The 25149-nt window shown below is 47.5% G+C and overlaps 1 protein-coding gene across 3 annotated transcripts in view; it reads right to left on the bottom strand.

Moving 5' to 3' along the window:
• Positions 1-25149, bottom strand: part of UBA1 (ubiquitin like modifier activating enzyme 1) — a 265897-nt gene that overhangs the window by 82629 nt on the left and 158119 nt on the right. For all 3 annotated transcript variants that reach the window (XM_029610608.1, XM_029610599.1, XM_029610616.1), the window contains one exon: positions 23288-23484. In XM_029610608.1, the coding sequence (XP_029466468.1) occupies positions 23288-23484 (197 nt within the window). The remainder of the gene's footprint in view (positions 1-23287; positions 23485-25149) is intronic.

The following is a 25149-nucleotide window of genomic DNA, read 5'->3' as shown; positions in this document are numbered from 1 at the left end:
GAGAACGCGGGGAGCTTGACCAACTGATTGACATGAAGACGACATGACCTTCGGTAAGAATGACGGGACCGTCTTGAGAGACCCCAGAATCCAAAAAACATTAAGAAAAGCTTGCTGCAAGACAACGCTTGGATCTCAGACACCCATCTGGCGGAGCAAATAGAAACCAGAAATACCGTCTTGAGCGTCAAATCCTTGAGAGTGGAACGGCGAAGAGGCTCAAAGGGAGCCCAACAGAGCGCCCGAAGGACCAAGTTAAAACTCCACGAGGGACAAGTAGGACGCAACGGTGGCTTCAAGTGTTTGACCTCTTTGAGGAAACGGACAATATCTGGGTGAGACGCAACCGTGTGGCCGTTGAGGCTTCCCAAAAGAAAACAGAGGGCAGACACCTGAACACGGAGTGAGCCAAAGGAGAGACCCTTAGAGAGACTTCGGAGGAACGAGAGGACGAGCGAGACTGGGGCTGAACACGTCCTAACGCCCGCTCGAAAACCTTCCAGAACTGGAAATAGGCAAGGGAAGTAGAAGTTTTGCGGGCCCGCAAAATAGTGGAGATGACGTCCTCAGCGTATCCCCGCCTTAGCAGTTCAAAAGCCAAGTCGAAAGACAGAAACGATCCGCCTGGTCGAAAAATACAGGACCTTGACTGAGAAGGTGCTGAAGATGGCCTAGGCGAAGAGGACTGTCCGACGCCATGTTGACTAGATTCGCGAACTACAGTCTGTGGGGCCAATCGGTATCTATGAGAATGACCGGGCCTCTGTGAAGCTCTATGCATCTGAGCACTTCCCCTATGAGGGGCCACAGAGGGAACACGTACAGCAGGACGTCGCTTGGCCATGGAAGGGCCAGGGTATCCACCCCTTCCGAGCAGTGTTCCCGCCAGCGGCTGAAGAACTGGGGAGCCTTGGCGATGTTCAGAGTTGCCATCAAGTCCAGGTGCGGGGGACCCCACCTGTTGATGAGGGACATGGCGTCAGACAGCTCCCACTTACCTGGGTCCAGGCGCTTAAGAAGCCGGCTTGAACGTTCTCATTGCCCGCTATGTGGGAGGCCACGAGGCGGTGCAGGTGCCGTTCCACCCACTCGAGAAGGTGACTTGCTTCGAGGGCCACCACGGAGAGGAAGCCCTGGAGCTGATCCATCAACTTGAAAGCTCTCGAGTCCAGGAGAAAGACCTTGCCGACGTGGGTATCGAAGCGAGCCCCCAGGAACTCCAAGACCTGAGACGGATGTAGATTCCTCTTGGAGAAGTTGACTATCCAACCTAGGGACGAGAGGAGAGTGAGTATGCGGTCCACTGCCCGGCGGCATAGGGTCTCTGACTTGTCCCGGATTAACCAATCGTCCAAGTACAGGTGGACCAGAACACCGTCCTTCCGAAGGGCTGCCGCCACCACCACCTTGGTAAACGTGCATGGTGCTGTGGCAAGACCAAAGGGCAGGGCCCTGAACTGGAAGTGCTGACCCAAGATATGGAATCTGAGGACCTCTGATGTTCGGGACGGATCGGTATATGTAGATAGGCCTCAGTCAGATTGAGTGAGGCCAAGAACTCTCCAGGATGTACTGCTGCTATCACTGCCCGAAGGGTTTCCATCCAGAAATGGGGCACTTTGAGGGCCCGGTTGACCCTCTTGAGATCCTGTACCCTGAGATCATAGAGAGCATCAGCCCCATACACAATCACACCTTCCAGCCTGCCCCTGCAGATGGGAGGTCCTGGGTGCTGAGTAATTGCTGAACCCACCTGAGGTTTGCCTGCTGCACAAGACTGCTACAAACTGTGAAGGCCGAACCCTGAGCTCCGCCAGGACTGCAGGAATGAAGGGTTCCAACTCCTCCCTCTGGAACAGACGTACCACCTGAGGGTCATCACCCTCCAAAGAAGCCTGTTTCCCTTGCTCCTCATCCATGCCTCCCTCCCCTCCCCGAGGGAGAAGGAAAGACTCCTGCACCTGCACTGCCCAGCACGTCCGGAGCAGCAGACCCTCCTGAAACCACCGTACCTTTTAACTTCGTGACCCTTAGAGATGCGGTAACCGACACGCTTGGCTACCTTGGGGGGCAGTCCCTTCGTAGGTCTGACTGGCAAGGCACTGCCTTGCAGAGACCTGGGAGCCAAGAAGGCTTTATGCATAAGGAGGACAAAATATAAAGAAAAGGAAACAATCAACATCCTGATCTGGAAAAGCAGGGTCCTCCTGTAAAAAACCCTGATCCTAAGCTGCATTCTCATCAGGAGTTGCAGGGACTGGATACAATGTTGGAGGAAGCTCCCCCTCCCCCACAGCCCTTGCCTGAGCTGCATGACGCGTGCTTAAGACATGTGCTTGCTTAAGATGGCTGCCGTCCCTGCACTGAGGGAGAAAAGAACAGGTCTGAGCTCCTGCGGAGCCTGACATTTTTCAGCCCCAGGAGGCTTGGCTGTTGCTGAAGACCCTGAAAAAAAAAAAAAAAAAGAGCTGCCCCCCCCCCCCCCACCCCGGAAGGCACCTCGAGCAAATTCCAGTCCTAGAAAACCACACGGCCGATTCCTCACTTGCTATACACCAGGATGGCTGCAGCATGGTGGGGGGGGGAAAAACGGCTCACAAAACACGAAATATGCTTCAGGACTTTGTGCAGCAGTAGCACAAAGTCCGAGGAAAAAGAGGACTCCAATGCAGAGGATGCCTCCCCCGGGCTATCCTTTTGGAAAGGGGAGGCAGCCACCCCAGGACGGCCGCTGCTGAGGAGAAAGCACGGGAGGCATTGGGGCCTCCCCCATAGTTGACCGTGTGGTCTCCCGAAAGGTATCTAAGATGGCCGCCTTTCCCGTGCTGAGCGGGAACGGGTCTGCACTGCCCGTAGTGGCCGACCCAGCGCGCTCTGGCGATCATGGCCTCCAATCCAGGCTCCCCCGACCAGAATCAGACTGTGTGCCGGGCGGTGAGGGGCAATCTGAACAGACCCCGTCGTGTGGCACGAAGATCCCCGGGACATCCCGTCCGTCCGCACGGCCGAAACAGAAAACTAACAAATACAGCCCGAGAAGACCCACGACGAAGGAGCGGAGAGTTGGCACGCAGGCAAAAATAAAACTCCAATCTTTTTTTTTTTTTTGCAGTCGCTGTCCCTGGTACTGGGCCTCTGCTCCAGTAAGGGTGAGTATACCGGGCTCCCCGGTGTTAACCCCTCGCTGCTAACCAGAAGGCGGCCGGGTCCTCGACCCTTAGCAGCGGCCTCTACCAGGGGGGGATGGTCCCCTTGAAGGGGTCTGAACGCTTCAACCTGACAAAGGACTTCATGTACCAGAATTCCCTGCTTCATGACGGGTTTACTTACAGTCTGCAATACAGCTGTAATTAGGACATTGAGAAACTCTGTCAGCACATTGCACATTTTCATTTTTTTTGGCTTCGCTGTTCTTATTCTCTGATAAGCTTTCACTGCTGTAACCTAGATTAGAACAATGGATGTATTATGTGATGGGCTGTATTACTGCAGACTCGCGAATTCCTTTCAAGAACTGCAAGTCCCAGCAGCCTCTCCTGCAGAACATGGGAGAAGTTTCACGAAAGTTCCAGGGTGTCTAGGGAGGGGGTCAGTAGCCCCTTCAGCCGGAATATGCTTGCTCAGCAATGCTTAGAACGCATGTGTAAAAGATAAGAACTGTAAAGTGCATAAGAGTCTGCTCCTGAAGGGGAGGGGCATGCAGTTGTACTGAGCCTTTGTCTTAGCTGCATCTTGCTGGCAATAAAAGTCTATCTTTACGGATCAGTTGTCTGGACCTCCTTACTGACTAAAAAGAGACGGTTACATTTGGCGAGCCAGCCAGGAGGTACCGGGGACGCTATTTTAGCCCCCCAGTTGGTCCAGGGGATTTTGTGGCGGAGTGATCCCCCAGACTTGCCTGGTGAGTGGCCACCGCTGAGTTCAGTGATCAGGTATCTGAGGGGGTCATTCCACGGAGATCCTCTGAGACCTTTGGGCTGGTGATCCGGGAAGAAGGCTTTCATGACGTTCGGAAGAACCCTGCAGGTGAGTATTATGGGAATGATGGGAAAAGTGAAGAATAGCTAAAAGAGTAGCAAATAACCGGTCCATCCGTGAGGGGACCGAGGGGGCTTTGATCACACCCCAAGCGGTGGTTTGGTAGGAATTGCATTCCGAAAGCCACGCGCATAAAAAGAGGAAAAAGAAGTAACGCATACGATAGTGGGAATAGGTTTCTTGTTGTGTGAAAGAGAGTGAATGGCCTCGCAGTTCTAGGCCGGGCTGACCGCGTCCTAGTCGGGGCGATTGTGACCCTTTTGTGTCTGACGGGTACGGACCCCTTACCTATCCGTCTTCCCTTCCCTCCTTTGTCTGTGAATTCTATCCTGATGGGAGGGGGCGGTTCGACTCCATTAAAAGTCATGACGGAACACTATAGGGAAGTGTTCGATAGACATAAATGTACTAAACCCGGAATGATTCAACAATGCACCCATAGGTGGCCCAGTTTGTGTGTAAATTGGCCTCCGGTAGGAACTTTCGATTTCCAAACGGCCATGAGGGTCCAGAAAATAGTTAGTGAAGAAGGGAATCCGGGTTGCCCTGAGGATATACCGTACATAACTGCTTGGATTGCAGTTATTGAAAATCCTCCGTCGTGGGCAAAGAAGTTAGTGGAGGGAGCCGCCCTCGTAATGGTGGCTCAGGCGCACAAAATGGGGAACTGGAAGTCCCCATTATTAATTAAGGATTGTAATGTATGTAACTGCTATCTGTGAATTGCAAGCACATGTACCAGGGATTCTTTGTTTTTAATTGTTTTAAACCCTAATAAGGAGAGATTTTGGTTTACAGATGCTGCACAAGACTACTATACAACAAATTAATGTACAGTGTTAAGTTAAAATACTGATTTGATTACTGGAGAATGCATTTACTGGTGTTGAAGTTTAGAACTTTATGGCAGTTAAGGGTTAACGGCAGAGATAATTACAGGAGAGAGGAGGGAATCGAGCCAGAAAAAAAAAAAAAAAAAAGACGTTGAGCCAGTGCGTAGTGCATTCAATATGGCTGTGCGTTTCAGTGCTGACGTTGTTAATCAGAAGCTTTCAGTTTTCTCATATCTTCTATCCCAGTGTCCTCCCTATGCTTATCTTTCTATTCTCTAATACCATGTTAATTATTGTTCTTACTTGTCTCCTATATATTATCTGTTATTTAAAAGTTACATTGGAACGCATGATAAAGTATGAACTCTCTTTTGCTGACGCAGTTTATTTTGAAGCTGTCTCTGGGAAATTTAGAGAAATGATTAAGAATGGGTTCTTTGTTAAAGTTTTTCTTGTTGCTTCTTTGGCTAGCAGTAGTTAAATATGCAGAGCTACTCCCTGTTTTAAGGAACTGGCAAGATAAGACAGCCAAGCATGTGCAGCGCTGACTGAGAATTACAGGATGCCGTTTGTAAAAAAAAAAAAACCAAAAAAAAAAAAAAAACCGGAGAAAACAAAGACTTAATATTAAAAATTTTGATTCAGTGGCAGGCGCAAGATAAGGATTATTGGAAGTTGTGGGCAAGAGAAGGGGCCACTATGCAAGATTAGGAACAAGAGCAAATATGAGTCGGCCCAAATGATAAAGTAGTGGCCCACACACACATATATATATACCGTATTTTTCGCTCCATAAGACGCACCTGACCATAAGACGCACCTAGGATTCAGAGGGGGAAAATTTAAAAAAAAAAAAAATTGTGCTAAACCGGCTCTGCGTCTGGGCGTCTTATGGAGCAAATTAGGGGAGTGCATAGGTTTTTTTTTTCTCCCCATTTTGTTTTCGGGTCTGGGGAGGGCCATTTCGGTCCACTCCCCAGATCAGAAAATTTTTCTTTCTGTGGGAACCCCCAAACCCCCCCCCCATCCCTTTAAATTAACAACCTCCACCCCCCTGACCCCCCAAGACCTGCCGAATTAATTTCCTGCAACCCCCCACCCCCCTGACCCCCCCAAGACCTGCCAAACGTCCCTGGTGGTCCAGCGGGGGTCCAGGAGCGGTCCGGGAACGATCTCCTGGGCGTGAGCCGTCGGCTGCCAGTAAACAAAATGGCGCCGACGGCCCTATGCCCTCACTATGTCACTGAGACCGACCGCTGCTATTGGTCGGTCTCAGTGACATAGTGAGGGCATAGGGCCGTCGGCGCCATTTTGTTTACTGGCAGCTGACGGCCCTATGCCCTCACTATGTCACTGATACCGACCAATAGCAGCGATCGGTCTCAGTGACATAGTGAGGGCATAGGGCCGTCGGCTGCCAGTAAACAAAATGGCGCCGACGGCCCTATGCCCTCACTATGTCACTGAGACCGACCAATAGCAGCGGTCGGTCTCAGTGACATAGTGAGGGCATAGGGCCGTCGGCGCCATTTTGTTTACTGGCAGCCGATGGCCCGCGCCCAGGAGATCATTCCCGGACCCCCGCTGGACCACCAGGGACGTTTGGCAGGTCTCGGGGGGGGGGGGGGGGGGGGGGTTGCAGGAAATTAATTTCAGGTCTTGGGGGGGGGGGGGGGTTGTAGGAAATTAAGTCGGCAGGTCTTGGGGGGGGGGGGGGTGTTTGTTAGATTTTTGTTTGGTTTTTTTTTTATATTCGCTCCATAAGACGCACATACATTTTCCCCCCACCTTTGGGGGAAAAAAAGTGCGTCTTATGGAGCGAAAAATACGGTATATATATTGCAATTATGTTCTTTGACCACTGGTGGGGGCTGGGCTCTGGCTATTACCATATGTTCTTAGTGTTTGCAATGTAATTGATACAAGGCTTCCAAGGGTTTGATCATCACTCCTGCACACCTAAAGCGCCCCCCTGGATCCTTGCCTGCAGATCCAGGTTGACTTTATTGAATTAACCCAATGCCAAACTTACAAGTATGAAGGAAGCAATGTTTTGCAGCTTCTCAGCCTCGTCAGAACTGATTTGCCTCCAGGCGCAGGTCACCTATTCAATTTCCAGATGGACTGTGATCTTTTCATCGTATTTTGAGATGTATGGGAACAGGGATCAGGAAGAGAAGAAAAGGGCCCGTCCCTGCAACCAGGAACTTAATAATAGAGACCCGACATCCGAAAGAAGCTGCAGAAGGCCGAAGGCTTTGAGGGCATGAGCCTCAGCCAGTTAAAAGCTATAGCAGACCAGGTATGTGGAAATAGAGAAGTGGAAGAGAAAAGAGAGAAGCAAGTAGAGACATGAAGGAGAAAGTGACTGTTAGCCGCCGCTCTCGAGGACACGCGGACGGGAAGGAGCCAAGACAATGGCAGACCGCGAAGAGGAGGGGGAACAAGACCCCCTTTGGGAAAGAATCAGTGTGCGTACTGCAAAAATGAAGGCCATTGGAAGAGAGACTGTGAAGAATGGCAAAAGAAATACGGGAGCCCTGCAGTGAATACTAACGACAAAAATGGACCTGCACCGACACAAAGGGGCCGAGGAGGAAGGAGATTGGACAACCCCCACTGGCAGATGGCGGGGGAGGCGACAAGGAGCATACAGCCTGAAGAGACCGGGAGGGAAGAATCCCCACTGACCCTCTGGTGGAGATCCACGAGGTAACAACAAAAATCAGGGGCCTGTTGGACTCAGAGGCCAACGATCTGTCATGACTGCACCAATCGGCCCCCCCGACGAAAGAGACTGTTTCTATAGTGGGTGCCTCAGGTCAGGTACTCACTGCCCCTCTGCAGAAAGAATGAAGTATACAAGTAGGCGGGACCATGGTATCCCTTATCAAATGGAACCTGCTGTGTAAGCCTCAGACCACATTGAGATTTCAACCAACAGGGGAAGTTAAAGCCTCCTTCGGGGACCATCCAGTGATACTCATCTGTCCCCTCCAAGAAGAATGGAGACTACATCTTCCCATAGTCGAACGAACCATCGAACATCGATATGAAAACAACACCCCCCTCAACGAAAAACGAAGACAACTGATGGATAGTGTACCCCAAGTATGGTCCGAACAGAACCCGGGAGGAATAGCTATCGACGCTACCCCCATATGGATAGAGATGAAACAGAATGCACAGGTGATTAATCAACCTCAATACCCCATTCCATATATGGCCAGGCAAGGAATCCAGATACATCTGCAGAGACTGTACGACTTGGGCATTCTCCGACGAATCCGATCTGCTTGGAACACCCCTTTGTTGCCCGTAAAGAAACCTGGATCTGATGATTATCGACCAGTACAAGACCTACGGAAAGTGAATAGTCAAGTAGAAGATCTAGTAGCCCTCGTGCCAAATTCATATTCAATCTTGGCTCAAGTCTCTCCTGCATCAAAGTGGTACAGTGTCATTGATCTCAAAGATGCCTTCTTCTCCGTCCCGGTGGCGGAGGAATGTCAAAAGATTTTTGCTTTCACATGGGAAGATGCAGATACTGGAGTAAAGCAGCAGTACACATGGACACGGTTGCCTCAAGGGTTTAGGCACTCACCTACGCTGTTCGGTGAGCAACTGGCAAAAGATTTAAAGATGTATCAAGTAAAGTATGGGCCAGTCATACAATACGTGGATGACCTTCTGTTGTTTCGAGAGACGTACCTCGAATGTGCGGTATCCACTCTTCAGCTGCTAAAGACGTTGTACTCAAAAGGGTATCGTGCAAGTAAAAAGAAAGCGCAAATCTGTGAATTGGAAGTAGAGTATTTAGGCTTCCAAATACGTGGAGGAACCCGTTGTCTGGGAGTTTCTCGCACCAGTTCTATAAGAGATCAACCTGTACCCACTTGCAAGAAAGAGCTCCGAGCGTTCCTTGGAGCTGCAGGATATTGTAGGCTGTGGATTGCTAACTATGCTGTTATGGCCCAACCCCTGTACGACAAGTTGCGGGGTAAGGAATCAGAGTCTCAAACTTTTCAATGGGAAGGACACGAGCTAGCAAGCTTACGTCAATTAAAAGAAGCCTTAATTGAACCACCTGCTTTAGGATTGCCAGATGTAATGAAACCATTCCATCTATTCGTCGATGAAAAGAAAGGAATGGCCATTGGGGTATTGACTCAAACTCTAGAATCATAGGAACGACCTGTTGCATATCTGTCAAAAGGAATGGACAATGTTGCAAAAGGATGGCCAGGTTGTCTTCGAAGCATTGCGGCTGCATGCTTACTAATTCCAGAAGCAGTCAAATTAACTTTTGGACAAACCTTGAACGTAACAACTCCTCATACTATCCAAGGACTACTAGAAACTCATGGGCCAAAATGGATGACTAATTCACGTCTTGTAAAGTATCAAGCTCTGTTATGTGAAACTCCTGAAATTCAAATACAAGACAGCAAAAACTTGAACCCGGCCACTCTTATGCCGGCACCTGAACCAGTTGCCCATGATTGTGAAGAAGTCATGACTACAATACATTCCAGTAGACCAGACCTGAGGGATCAACCCTGGCAAGGAGCTTGGACTTTATTCACTGATGGGAGCAGCCAAATCATTCATGAGATACGTTCTGCTGGATATGCTGTTGTATCCGAAGATGAAATCGTTGAGGCTCAACCTCTTCCCCCAGGAACGTCTGCACAAAAGCTGAACTAATTGCCCTTACTCGAGCTCTGCAGTTGGCAGAAGGACAAACTGTAAATATCTATACAGACTCTAAATATGCCTTCCTTACAATTCAAGTGCATGGAGCATTATAGAGGGAAAACAATTGAACAATGCATCAGAAGTACGTGAATTACTAGACGCAGTTTGGCTGCCTCGCAAGGTGGTTGTAATGCATTGCAAAGCACACACCAGGAAATCAAACCCTATTGTCAAGGAAATCAGAGAGCAGATGAAGCAGCAAAAAGGGGCAACTCGGGAACCCTTCCAAGCAGTATTAATTGCATCGAATCATCAGGCTTCAGGCAGTCCTGGAGCTCATCACCAACGACTGCTTTCGCTCTTAAACTCTGGGCAAAACAAAATACCAAAATTATGACTGCAGTGTACCAGAATAGATTGGTTTTAGATTATCCTCTGGCCCAGGAAGGAGGGTTTGTGGAACATTTAACCTCTCCAATTGTTGTTTACAGGTAGATGACCAAAACAAGGTTATCCAAGACATCACTGATCGCATGGTCAAGATGGCACACGTCCCTGTCCAGCAGTGGAATAGTGCTTGGGACTGGACCAATGGATTCCGTGGTTGGTTTTCCATGATCGGTGGATTTAAGAACTTGTTTGTTATCTTAGCCAGTTTAATTCTGTTTTGTCTTTTAGGACCCTGAATTATTCCTTTCTTGCTCAAACCGCCTTCGTCGGGTGATGAAGGACATTGCTGAACGCAAAACAGCCACGCAGCTTCTGTCACTGTACATGTATTCCTCTGAGCCTATAGAACCTGTTTAACCATCCTCATGTTTTATCCTGGGCCATCTTCCCATACATGACAAGTTCGGGCTACAAAGGGGGGTGGAGCCAATAGGGCCCATCCGTCTCAAACCCGTGAAGAAACCATCGGACTGTTTGGGAAATTAGGGCCCCCTGAGAACTCAAATTGCTAATTTTTCTTGTTTCTGTTTCTTTCAGCTCCACAGTTGCGTTGTAATGGTGTGATACTTTTCATAAAGAATGATAAGTATCAAAGGGGGGAATGAAGGGGTCTGAACGCTTCAACCTGACAAAGGACTTCATGTACCAGAATTCCCTGCTTCATGACGGGTTTACTTACAGTCTGCAATACAGCTGTAATTAGGACATTGAGAAACTCTCTGTCAGCACATTGCACATTTTCATTTTTTTTGGCTTCGCTGTTCTTATTCTCTGATAAGCTTTCACTGCTGTAACCTAGATTAGAACAATGGATGTATTATGTGATGGGCTGTATTACTGCAGACTCGCGAATTCCTTTCAAGAACTGCAAGTCCCAGCAGCCTCTCCTGCAGAACATGGGAGAAGTTTCACGAAAGTTCCAGGGTGTCTAGGGAGGGGGTCAGTAGCCCCTTCAGCCGGAATATGCTTGCTCAGCAATGCTTAGAACGCATGTGTAAAAGATAAGAACTGTAAAATGCATAAGAGTCTGCTCCTGAAGGGGAGGGGCATGCAGTTGTACTGAGCCTTTGTCTTAGCTGCATCTTGCTGGCAATAAAAGTCTATCTTTACGGATCAGTTGTCTGGACCTCCTTACTGACTAAAAAGAGACGTTACACCCTCAGAACCTTCCACCCCCCTGGTGACTGGGAGGCTCCCATGACGAGGGACTGACTTCTAACAAAAATCTCTAATTTTTGGTTTGTTTTTTTTAGCACTCAAAAGAACACAAAACTCCCAGGATCCTGACTAACACCGACAAAGGAAAACTTTATCCCATAGGGATCCCAGAGGCTGTGGCTTCTGCACCATCTGCTGCAGACAGAGTAAGACAGAGGCTGTGAGGGGGCACCCTGCTATATATGGCTGAGCCCGACAGGTCTTGCTCTGTCTCCATCTGCTAGTGCGGAGGCAAAACCCAGGTGTCTGGACTGATCCGGGTACGTACAGGGAACACGAAATTGGCCAAAAACGCGGCGATTCAGGTGGGCAGGGGTCCTGGATTGCAGCTGACCAAAAAAGATTTCCCCCCCCCACACAGTGCTTAGACACACGGGTGAAGAGAGGGACTGGACCACCAGTAATCACTTCCCCGGCTGCTTACCTTGCTGGAGCCTGCAATGAAAAGTGTGGGTAAGCTGTGGCTCCGATGGTCTTTTTTTTTTTCCAAATAAACTAGCAGAGGAATGGGAGCCTCTCTGCTAAAAGAGCAGAGGCAGACGCGAAAAGGGGAAGTGACTGGACCACCAGTATCAGCCTTTTAAAGCCAGGCAAGTGGTCACTGGGAAGAGGGGTCCCAGGCTGAGTACTCAAGGGGAAAATCCCCCCTGGGGCCCTGTAAGAGCTGTGAGACAGAGCAGTCTCACATAGACAAGAAGTTGGATTTCCCTCAAATTATTTATTTTTAATATATAGAAATGAATCAATACTTGCTTGATCCTGGAAACAATCAGAAGAAAGAAATCACCACAGTGTGGAAAACAGAGAAAGCTAGGGAACCGCAGGTTCAACTGCCTGCCTCTAGGGGGGGGTTCGGGGGTAGGCTCAAATCGAGGGGGGCCACTGAGACCTCTGAGGAACCTTCCCCCCCCCCCACCCCGGTAGGCAGTGTGAACAGAGCCCCTCCTGCGAAAGCCTGACTGAGGAATCCCCGCATGCTAAACACATCTGAGATCATGGCATGGCTGCTGGGTGGGGGAGGGACAGCACTAAGATAAAGCTGAGCTGCTGAAGGAGCGGAGGCACAGAATGAACTGTGCACGCTCTCAATTCACTCTCTCAAGCTGCAAAAGTAAGTACGGAAGGCAGGAGCCTTCTGTTAATGTTATCAGGGACTCCTCTAGGTAAAATCACCTTTTATTTAGTCTTTTTTTTTTTTTTTTTTTTAACCAAAAGATCCCTGTCAGCAGCTACAAAAACATGGATCCCAATGAAGGGAGAGCAGTACAGAAGAGAAGGAGAGAGGTAGCTGAACAGGGGGAGTGACTGGCATCACCAATTTTCATCCCTGCAGCAGAGGATCACCGGGAAAAGGGAGCCTAGGCTATATAAAACAAGGGGCCAAGCTCCCCTAGGCCCCCGCAAGAGTGAGGAGACAGGGACTGTCTCCTGTGAAGGATCCACAGAGTTCACTTTTTTTTTTTTAAACAATAACTCAGAAATACTTGCTTGATCCAAACACGATAGACATACAGAAGGAAAAAACGCCCAGAAGGGACAAGTAGAAGTTAACAGGGAACCACAGGGTGAGCTGTTCCACCTGCTGGAAACAAATACTGAAGGGCTACAGGGTAGGCTCTGTCCTCATACAGGATTCCCTTTCAGTTTTGGTCTGTCTCCACTTGCTGGAAAGCAGGCTCAATCCATGGTCTGGACTGATCCGGGTACGTACAGGGAATTTCGTTTTCCTTAGTGTAGACAGATGGACTCAGGACCAGTGGGCTGTGTGTTCCTCTGCTAGCAGATGGGAGACTGAGTCAGATTTCAAAGCTGATGTCACCCTAGATATACCCCTGTAGTGACCTCAGCTCCTCAGTATCCTCCTCGAAAAGCCATTGTGGATATATATCTTTGCATAAACAACTTGATTAAACTGATTTAACTAGTTTCAAAACTGGAGACCACCAATGCACTCAACTAAGTTAACGCCAACACCAGACTAACTGTGGGTGTCTTGAACTAGGGGTAGGCAACAGCTTACCCGTATTTGTTTAGTCTCAAGGTTCGCTTTCAGGGGTCCTCCTCCTCTGGGGCAGCCGTGGGCGGGATGCTGAGTCCATCTGTCTACACTAAGGAAAAAGCAAAGTTGCTTACCTGTAACAGGAGTTCTACCAGGCAGCAGGATGTAGTCCTCACATGTGGGTGATGTCAGATGGAGCCCTGTCACAGAATACTTTTGTCAAAGTGTCTAGAACTTTGACCGGCACACTGAGCATTCCCAGCATGCCATAATCCCTGTAGCCACAGGGGGTCTTCCCTTCAGTCTCATTTGTAGCAAAAGGTGCGAGCAAAAAATAAAATAATAAAACTGTTGCGGACCCAACTCCGTGGGGTGGCAGGTGGGTTTCGTGAGGACTACATCCTGCTGTCCTGGGAGAACACCTGTTACAGGTAAGCAACTCTGCTTTCTCCCAGGACAAACAGGATGGAAGTCCTCACATGTGGGTGATTAGAAAGCTACAGGCTGACTCATTTAAATTGGACCAACAGCATACAACTTGTGCAACAGGCACAACAACTGGTGTGCTGTTAGGAAAAATGAGGCAGCCTGAAAATCACAGCAGGTGGATGTGGAAGGAGTTGGGATTATACTGGAAATAAGTTCTTCAATACTGATTGGCCAAAGGCACAGTCTTGACGTCCTTCCTTGTCCAGGCAGTAATGTGCTGCAAATGTGTGGTGAGAGCTCCATGTTTCAGCTTTACAGATGTCTGTAATAGGTACTGATTGGTAGTGTGCTACTGTTCTTTATTTAGATTTATATTCCGCTTTTTGCACATTTTTTCAGAACTTCAAAGTGGATTACATCCAGGTACTGTAGGTATTTCCCTATCCCTAGAGGGCTTACAATCTAAGTTTGTACCTGAGGCAATGAGGGTAAAGTGACTTGCCCAAGGTCACAAGAAGAGCAGTAGGACTTGCCATTGCTGATGTTGCCATTGCTCTTACCTAGTGCATCTTCACTCGTCCCTGAAGAGAAAGGCCTGCTTTCTCATAGCAGAATTTGATACAGTCTGCTAGCCAGTTGGAGAGAGTTTGTTTGCCCACTGCAACTCCCGGTTTGTTTTTATTGAATGAAACAGTTGGGTGGATTTCCTATGGACTGCAGTGCGGTCTAGGTAAAATGCAAGTGCACGTTACAGTCCAAGGTGTGAAACTCTTGCTCTGGTGAGAGTAAGGCCTTGGGAAAAAGGTGGGTAAGACTATAGACTGATTCAAGTGAAAGTCTGTTACCACCTTGGGAAGGAATTTAGGGCGAGTATGGAGGACCACTGTCATGGCGGACCCTTGTATAGGTTGAGTATATGACAAGTGCTTGTAACTCACTGACCCTTTGAGCAGATGTAACGGCTACTAAGAAAAGAACTTTCCATGTAAGAAATTTAACATCACAGGAGCGCATGAGTCTTGTAAGTACTACGTTTAGGTCCCATTCGGTAACTGGTGGCCGTAGAGGTGGCTTAAGTTGTAGCAGGCTCCTCAAACTGACTCACAAGGGGTTGCGCCTTTATTGGGGCATCCCCTACTTCCTTTGTGGTACGCTGAGATGGCACTGAGGAGTACCCTCACAGAGGAAGTCTGGAGACCAGAGTCCGAAAGGTGCCAGAGTTAGTTAATAGGAATGGAGTGGGGCAGGAAAGGGGGTAGATACCTTTGAGTGCACCACGTGGTGAATCTATTCCACTTAGATAGCCTTCCACACGAAAATCCTTTCGTGAAGCTACAAGCACTTGAGAGACATTAGTTGAAAGGTTGAGTGATTGTAGGATCAGGCTTTCAACATCCAGGCTGTGAGGGATAGGGTCTGAAGGTTTGGATGGCTTAACATGCCTTGGTTCTGAGTTTTGAGATTGGGCGCTGTGCCCAGGTTAATTGGTTCTCAGAAAGGTCGAGAAGCATAGGAAACCATGCTTGTCGAGGCCAGTATGGGGCTAGGAGTATCATTGATCCCCTATCCTGTTGCAGTTTAACGAGAGTTTTGGCTATTAGTGGTATTGGAGGATATGCATATTAGTAGCCCTGTGTTCCAGGGGCGAGTGAAGGCGTCCATGGCTAACGTGTTTTGTTGCCTGTGCAGGGAGCAGAATCTGTCCACTTTGTGAATTCAGTTCGGATGCAGAGGTCGATGGTTGGTTGACCCTAGCATTGGAAGATTTTGCTTGTTACAATGGGATCCAGAGACCACTCGTTGGGATGGAAAAGTCGACTGAGGCGATCTGCTACCTTGTTCTGTATGCCTGCCAGATAAGTGGCCCAGAGATGATTGGAGTGTGCAAGGGCCCAGGCCCAGATCTGCGCAGCTTCTTGGCAGAGGAGGTAAGAGCCTGTGCCTCCCTGTTTGTTCAAGTACCACATTGCAACTGTGTTGTCTGGATGTATGAGAACAGTCTTTTGTGAAAGGCAGTCCTGGAACACATATAGAGCATAACATATGGCTCAAAGCTCTAGGAAGTTGATCCGAAACTTTGCTTCAAGTTGTTTCCAAGTACCTTGAGTTTAAAGGTAGTTCACATGAGCTCCCCAACCCAAGTTGGATGCGTCCGTGGTTAAGGTCACTTGAGGATCTGGTTGCTGGAAGTGTAGATCTATTAGCAAGTTGGCTTTGTTTGTCCACCAGAGAAGCGAGAGATGCAGCTGGTCGGTTACATGGATCTGGGATGAAAGAGGTTGAGTGGCTTGGAGCCACTGAGATTTCAAAGTCCATTGAGTTATTCTCATGGCTAGCCTGGCCATTGGAGTTATGTGGACCTTGGAAGCCATATACCCCAGCAAAGTGAGGAATTGATGGGCTGAGGCTGTTTTGTATGTGCGCAAAGATATAGCCAGTTTGGAGAGTATGTCTGCGCGGTCGTTGAGCAGGAAGGCCTTTGTGACTGTGGTGTCCCAATCTGCCCCGATGAAGGTAAGGAGGTGAGATGGATTCAGATGGGATTTCTGGTAATTGATGAGAAATCCCAACGAGCGTAGCAGATTGATAGTGAGTTTGAGAGCGTCGAGGGCTCCTTGCTTGGATTGGCATTTGATTAACCAGTCATCCAGGTAAGAGCATAAGAAATTGCCATGCTGGGTCAGACCAAGGTCCATCAAGCCCAGCATCCTGTTTCCAGAGGCCAAACCAGGCCACAAGAACCTGGCAATTACCCAAACACTAAGAAGATCCCATGCTACTGATGCAATTAATAGCAGTGGCTATTCCCTAAGTAAGCTTGATTAATAGCCGTTGGACTTCTCCTCCAAGAACTTATCCAAACCTTTTTTGGATAACTGCACGAACCACATCCTCTGGCAACAGATTCCAGAACGCACAATAAAGCCGAGTGAAAAAGAATTTTCTCCAATTAGTCTTAAATGTGCTACTTGTTAACTTCATGGAATGCCCCCTATTCCTTCCACTATTCGAAAGTATAAATAACCAAGTCACATCTACCCCCTGAGCCGTCTCTTCTCCAAGCTGAACAGTCCTAACCTCTTCAGCCTTTCCTCATAGGGGAGCTGTTCCATCCCCTTTAATCATTTTGGATGCCCTTCTCTGTACCTTCTCCATCGCAACTATATCTTTGAGATGCAGCGACCAGAATTGTACACAGTATTCAAGGTGCGGTCTCACCATGGAGCGATAGAGGCATTATGACATTTTCCATTTTATTAACCATTCCCTTCCTAATAATTCCTAACATTTTGTTTGCTTTTTGACTGCTGCAGCAGACTGAGCCGACGATTTTAAAGTATTACCCACTATGATGCCTAGATCTTTTTCCTGGGTGGTAGTTCCTAATATGGAACCTAACATCGTGTAACTATAGCAAGGGTTATTTTTCCTATATGCAACACCTTGCACTTGTCCACATTAAATTTCATCTGCCATTTGGATGCCCAATCTTCTAGTCTTGCAAGGTCCTCCTGTAATATATTACAGTCTGCTTGTGATTTAACTACTCTGAATAATTTTGTATCATCCACAAATCTGATAACCTCACTCGTCGTATTCCTTTCCAGATCATTTATATATATATATTGAAAAGCACCGGTCCAAGTACGGATCCCTGAGGCACTCCACTGCTTACCCTTTTCCACTGAGAAAATTGACCATTTAATCCTACTCTGTTTCCTGTTTAACCAGTTTGTAATCCACGAAAGGACATCGCCTATCCCATGACTTTTTAGTTTTCATAGAAGCCTCTCATGAGGGACTTTGTCAAACGCCTTCTGAAAATCCAAATACACTACATCTACCAGTTCACCTTTATCCACATGTTTATTAACTCCTTCAAAAAAATGATTTGTTAGGCAAGACTTCCCTTGGGTAAATCCATGTTGACTGTGTTCCATTAAACCATGTCTTTCTATATGCTCTACGATTTTGATCTTGAGAATAGTTTCCACTATTTTTCCCGGCACTAAAGTCAGGCTCTATAGTTACCTGGATCGTCCCTGGAGACTTTTTTTAAATATTGGGGTTACATTGGCCACCCTCCAGTCTTCAGGTACAATGGATGATTTTAATGATAGGTTAGGTGATTTGCTACTCTTTAGTTTGTCAATCTGGCCTACTACATCTTCCAGGTTCACAGTGATTTCGTTTAGTTTGTCTGACTCAGACTCATCAGAAAACCATCTCCGGAACTGATATCTCCTTAACATCCTCATTAGTAAACACTGAAGCAAAGAATTCATTTAGTCTTTCTGCAATGGCCTTATCTTCCCTAAGAGCCCCTTTAACCCCTCTGTCATCTAATGGTCCAACCGACTCCCTCACAGGTTTTTTGCTTTGGATATATTTTAAAAAGTTTTTATTATGAGTTTTTGCCTCTATGGCAAACTTCATTTCAAATTCTCTCTTCGCCTGTCTTATCAATGTTTTACACTTACCTTGACAATGCTTATGTTTTATCCTATTTTCTTCAGATGGATCCTTCTTCCAATTTTTGAAGGATTTTTTTTGGCTAAAATAGCCTCTTTCACCTCACCTTTTAACCATGACTAATCGTTTTGCCTTCCTTCCACCTTTCTTAATGCGTGGAATACATATGGGCTGCGCCTCTAGGATTGTATTTTTAAACAATGTCCAAGCCTGTTGAACATTTAACCTTTGCAGCTGCACCTTTCAGTTTTTTTCTATTTTCCTCATTTTATCAAAGTTTCCCTTTTGAAAGTTTAGTGTTAAAGCTGTAGATTTACTTATCTTCCAGTTAGTTTAAATTTGATCAGGTTATGATCACTGTTGCCAAATGGCCCCACCACAGTTACCTCTCACCAAATCCTGTGTTCCACTAAGAATTAAATCTAAAATAGCTCTCATGTTGGTTCCTGAACCAATTGCTCCATGAAGCAATCATTTATTACATCCAGGAACTTTATGTCTCTAGCAAGTCCTGATGTTACATTTACCCAGTCAATATTGGGGTAATTGAAATCTCCCATTATTATTGCACTGCCAATTGGTTTGCTTCCCTGATTTCTTTTAGCATTTCATCATCTGTCTGACCATTTTGTCCATGTGGACGGTAATATACTCCTATCACTATACTCTTACCCAACACACATGGGATTTCTACCCATATAGATTCTCTACTGAGCATTTAGTCTCTTGTATGATCTTTATCCTGTTGGACTCTATACCCTCCCGGACATAAAGTGCCACACCCCCACCAAGTTGATCCTCCCTATCATTGCGATATAATTTGTACCCTGTTATAGCACTGTCCTGTTGGTTATCCTCCTTTCACCAAGTCTCTGTGATGCCAATTATGTCAATCTTATTTGCTGCTATACACTAACTCTCCCATCTTACTTCTTAGACTTCTGGCATTGGCATACAGATATTTCAAAGTGTGTTTTTTTTGTATTAACAACCTGCTTTTCAGTTGTTTGGAATAATTCGGATATCATTAGCTTTGGTGATTTTTTTACATATAGGCATATGTATGTTTGCTTTTAATGGAACCTCTGTTGGGATGCCCTAACTCTCCTGTTTCATTAGAACCACATATCAAATAAAACCAAAGAAGGATACCACAGACTCCTAACCCTAAGACATCTGAAACCATTTCTCAACCTTATTTCAGAACCAGTCCTACAACTACTCATTTTCTCCACATTCGACTATTGCAACTCCTTACTAATGGGAATACCCTTTTCAACTCTCAAACCACTACAAATACTGCAGAACTCAGCTGACAGTCCTAACAGGAACAAAAAGAAGTGACCACAACACCCATATTGACCTCACTTCACTGGCTTCCTATTACTGCACGTATTGCCTACAAAACAATGACCATCATTCACAAACTTTTAAACAATGATTATCAAGGTCTAAACACTCTTAACATAACTCCTCAAAACCCCTCAAGAAACCTAAGCTCCAATAACTCAAGTTACTTAAACATCCCCACCAAAGATGCGCATCTGGCAACAACAAGAGAAAGAGCCTTCTTCATTGCCTCCCCCAAACTTTGGAACACACTACCTGAAAACCTGAGAACCCAACACAACATAAAAACATTCAAAAAAGACCTAAAAACTCTTTTCTTTCGCAAACTCTTCACTGACCCTCAGTCATCTGACCATACCAACCATCAAATGAACTCTCAGCTATAATCTCCAACCAAACATGTTTACCCTCCTCATCCAACCTAAGAATACCTATTGGACTTGATATGTTTTTTTCTGTATATGCTCAAATTGCTATAATGTTTCAACACTGCTAAGAAAAATGTTCACTTTGTAAACCGTTATGATGGCTCTACTGAATAACGGTATATAAAACTCAAATAAATCAATAAATATCCTTCAAGGATACATTTCTCTGAACCATGCACTGCTGAGTGACTGTTGGCTTTCCCCCTTGTTCTAATTTAAAAGCTGCTCCATCTCCTTTTTGAAAGTTAGTGCCAGCAGCTTGGTTCCACTCTGGTTAAGGTGGAGCCCATCCTTTCAGAAAAGTCTCACCCTTCCCCAAAAGTTTCCCCAGTTCCTTACAAAGCTGAATCCCTCTTCCCTGCACAGTCTCATCCACCCATTGAAACTCTGGAGCTCTGCCTGCCTCGGGGGACCTGCACATGGAACAGGAAGCATTTCAGAGAATGCCACCCTGGAGGTTCTGGATTTCAGCTTCCTACCTAAAATCCTAAAGGATTTAGGTAGGAAGTACAGGATGTGTATGCTGTTTTCTGCGTAGATGGCCACTGCTAGACACTTGTAAATACACGGGACACCATCCTGAAGTTCCCAGCTCCTGCAGCACATGCAAAATTAAATGGTCCAGTTCTTCCAATGGAACAGGCGTAGGACCTTGGGTCGTCCCCTTCCACTGGAGTGACATTATCTCCTTATCGTCCAGGGTGAAAGGATCCTGGATCAGGCAACTTACCCCCCTGAGTCCCTCAGGATCTTTGCAGGGAGGGGAGACTGAAGATCCCACTCAGACTCTGGCCTCTAAATAAGCTGTATGCAGTAATAATTTAGATGAAAAAGGTTGCCGTCGCTTTAAGGCCCCCCCCCCCCCCCCCAAGGCCTTACCCGGGGAAGGAGCAGGTTTGGCCGGCAAACCGTGCGGCAGGGACAGTGGGGGAGGGAGATCCCCTCCGTTCTCCGAGTCGTCAGCATCTTCGTCTCAGGCAGACAAAATGGCCACCGCTCCCGCACTCATCGGGAGCAAGCTAGGCCCCTGCCCCCCTGCCTCTGCTCCTGGGGAGACACCGGGAGCAGAGGCCTTCGCGGGAGAGCCGGAGCTGCATGCCGTCCCCGCATAGTCTGCAGCCGGGTGGAGAACTCCACCCCCTCCGGAGGCCCGGGAGCGCTGGCCGAAGAAAAAGATAAGTTATTTAACCTTTTATTTTTTTCTTAAAAACGAAACTCAGCCTGCGGGGAACGGCACATCTGAGAGAAGGGGAGAGTGACCGGCCCACCGGTAAATCCTCCCCCTCTTCTCACCGGGCCAAACTGAAACACAATCCGGGAAATAGAGACAGGACCAAGCCCTGCCATGCCTGCTTCAGCAAAATAGGGAAGAGAAAAAAGTGCTTTTGATTTTCCTCTTTTTTTTTTTTTTTAAATGATCCAGTCAGGCTCTGAAGCAGTACTGTACAAACTTTTATATAAGATTTTTTGTATTTTTTTTTAAAAGGTGGTCAAACCTGGTGGGGCATGGCCCCAAGGAAAACAGAGATCAGGACCGCAGGGTATGCCTCTCAATCTGCTGGAGTCAGAGAAAATACGGAGGGATCACAGGTGGCACCCCGGGTTATGCGGGTGGTGCTTTTCAGTTTTCTCTGACTCCATCTGCTAGAAGGGAGGCATAACCCAGCAGTCTGGACTGATCCTGGTACGTACAGGGAAAACAAAAATTTAATTCTTTATTATTTTATTTATTTTTTACTTTAAACTCAAAATGAGCACAACAAGTGGAGCACTATGCTCCCTAGGCAGCCAGAAGAGAGGGGGGGGGGGGGGGGGGGGGTGGAGAGACGAACGACTGGACCACCAACCTTGGTCCCAACACCTGGAAGAAATCACGGACTCAGGCTATGCTGCGCACAAGGGGGCAAAGCCCCCCTGAATCCGTCAAGAGCCAGGAAACGGGACCATCTCCTGCACAGAATAAAAATTAAACCTCTATTTATTTATTTTTTAGAAAGAAATCAGACCAAAATCCCTAAGGAATAAGTACTTGCTTGATCCAAGAAGAGAAAAGAAGCCTGACTAGCCTAAGTCAGGAGACCCAAGGGTGAGCTGAACCACCTGCTGGAGCCAGACAAATACTGAAGGGCTGCAGGGTAAGCTCTGCCTCATATAGGATACCCTTTCAGTTTTGGTCTGTCTCCACCTGCTGGAAAGGAGGCTCAACCCACGGTCTGGACTGATCCAGGTGCGTACAGGGAATAGAGCCTTGGAAGATTTTACAACCTCAGCGGTTGTATTGGACGCGCACAAGTTAGGCGCATTGGCCTGTCCCGCGCGTACCACCAGTCAAGAAGGGAAGATGGTGCCAACGGCCCCCCCAAGGGACTCCACCTGCGTGGACCCTTGCACTGGATCGGTGCCTAGCCCTACCAAGGCTGCTCAACCCGATTGGTGCTCCCTTTTTACCTCGCCGGAAGAAGGAGGAATCGGTACGGCAATTCGAGCTCTGGAGACCGGAAACCTGAATTTAAAGTTTTCTGCTTTCCTGGTCTCGGCACTTACCGATTATGTGCCAGACTGTCTCCAGCTGCAGGGGGAGAGGATTTTACCTTCACCACCGTGCTCTGTTATGCACCTGCTGCCTTTCAGCCACTCTGGGGGCTAAGTCCACGCCGGGAACCGGCTACCAGACCAAGGCACACCTCTAAGGGATATCGGAAATCACCTCAGGAATTTTCAACTGGGGGAGGGACCCTTAGGTATCACCGCAGGAGAGCGGGGCTCAATCTTCTTTAAAGTAATTTTTTCTTCTTGCTGTAATTTCCAAACACCGCGAGTGTGGGAGATAGTGTCCGCATCTGCTACAAGACGGAGAGATGCTGTGGAGCTGAGATCACTGCAGGGGTTTATCTAGGGTGATGTCAGCTTTGAAATCTTACTCAGACTCCCATCTGCTAGCAGAGGAACACATAACCCACTAGTCCTGAGTCCATCTGGCTACACGCTAGGAAACAGAAATTCAATACTTCCCTGCTCAGATGGGACCCCAAATGCAGAGCTGCCAGCAGAACCAATGCTGCCTCGTGGTGGATGAGGGATCTGGACCACCAGATATACACCTCCATGGAACCTCAGAGCGAGATGCCATCAAGGGTCACCCACCCCTCGCTCATCTGTAGCAACATCAGTATAACTTTCTCTGACTCCATCTGCTAGCATCGAGGCAAAACCCAGGAGTCTGGACTGATCTGGACATGTACAGGGAATGTCAGATACCATAGAGATTTATACTGACAAAACAAAACTTCTAGCAACAAGCTATATGCAGGGTGCCATAGTGGAAAGAATGCACAAATATCCATACAGTACTTCCTCTGATGAACACTAACCTGCAGTGTGTGTTCAATGGCATTGGGGAAGTTTTTCAGGGTGCAGATAGGAATGGACTTCTCTGGTGGATCCTGGCTGGAACTGTAGGACTCCGTCAGGAAAGGGATGACCACCTGAACATTGCCTTTGGTCCCTAGGGTGCCCGACTCGAGCAGTGGAGTTCGGTAATACACACACCGCCGGTCCATATACATCCCTGGGAAAATAGAGCCAGGAAAAAAAGAGACAGCATGTTACTTTTACCAGTTTTAGTATCTTATAGGAAAATTGGTTCTTACCTGCTAATTTTCGTTCCTGTAGTACTTCGGATCAGTCCAGACAGTGGGTTGAGCCTCCTGTCCAGCAGATGGAGCGAGAGAAAAACTGAAAGGGCATCTCATAAGGACAGCACTCACCCAGCACCCCTCAGTAGAAGCGTTATCAAAGCAGAAAAAACAAACTCAAATCAAACCAGAACAAGATCAAGTAACAAAACCAACAAGGCTAATATGAGAACACTGAAAAGTGCAAGAAAAATCAGCTCTTGTCTACGTGTTAAATACATTCGGTGCCAATCATGTTACATCAAAGTTCTGCAAGGAAGAAGGCATTCTCCAGAGCTGAAAAGGAAAACACTATGAGCGGGACTGACAAAAGAAATACGGGAGGGAGTCTGGACTGATCCGTGGTACTACAGGAACGAAAATTAGCAGGTAAGAACCAATTTTCCTTTCCCTGTAGGTACCCAGATCAGTCCAGACAGTAGAATGTACCAAAGCTTCCCTTAATTAGGTGGGACCGAGACAGTCCCGCTCGGAGCACGTCTGCTAAAAGAACCAAAAACTGGCACCTGAACGTCAAGACGATAATGCAGAGCAAAAGTATACATAGATTTCCAGGTAGCCGCTCTGCAAATTTCCTGAGGAGAAACCAACTGGCTCTCTGCCCAAGAAGTAGCCTGCGAATGCAGAGAATGGGCTTATAGTCCCTCTGGAACTGGCCGGCCCTGACACAGATACGCCAATGCGATCACCTCCTTTAGCCAGCGAGCAATGGTGGCTTTAGAGGCCTTCTGACCTTTATGAGGACCACTCCATAAAACAAAGATGATCAGAGACTCTGAAATCATTAGTAACCTGCAAGTACTGAAGAACACGCTTAACACTGTAATGAGGTACAACCTGCCCAAAGGCAGAAAAAGCAGAGGTATACAAAAAGGGAGTAAAGCAACCTCGGGGTTGGACAGCAGGGGGCGTTTAAGGACAGGAGAAAAATTACAACTCCCAGGTTCCTTGAGCATCTAAGAATCATGGGTCCAAGAAGAGGTGAGTTGACAGCTGATTTGAGTAACGAGTCAGATTCAGCTGAATCAATGTTGGTTGAGGAAGAGGGTGTGCCCAGGGGGGAGAGAGAGTATGAGAAGAGCTGTTCTTCTGGCACAGAGGAGGAGATGGGCGTGGAGCTGCTAACGGAGGAATCCTCCATGTCCAGCATGGAATCAGAGTGAGTGACATGATCGGGGGAAGGGAGGACTCAAAGTGGAGGAAATGTTTTTTTCTTAGCACTGCCACAAAGTGTTTTGTGTGTGTTTGGTATGGGAAGACCACTTCCAGCTGCACACCCAGAGGGGAGTAGGGGAGGGTTTTGCAAACTCCCCAGCAGAGCAGTGATTTAGGCTGAGAAGGCCTGGTGAGGTAGTTTTGTAAAAAGGGGAGTTTTCTGACACCAAAGACTATTACTGATAACTTTATAAAAGAGACTGACATGCGCTGGCAGTGAACTGGTTTTTGTTTATACCTGGGGGCACTTAGTGGGACTTTGAACCAATTAGTTCCCTGGGTTAAAGCCCAGACCATACGGACGCTCTGGGGGCCTAAGAGGA

This window comes from Rhinatrema bivittatum, chromosome 1 (assembly GCF_901001135.1).
Source record: "Rhinatrema bivittatum chromosome 1, aRhiBiv1.1, whole genome shotgun sequence".
Taxonomy (NCBI): domain Eukaryota; kingdom Metazoa; phylum Chordata; class Amphibia; order Gymnophiona; family Rhinatrematidae; genus Rhinatrema; species Rhinatrema bivittatum.
Note: the sequence above shows the minus strand (reverse complement) of the source record. Positions and strands in the feature narration are given on the sequence as shown.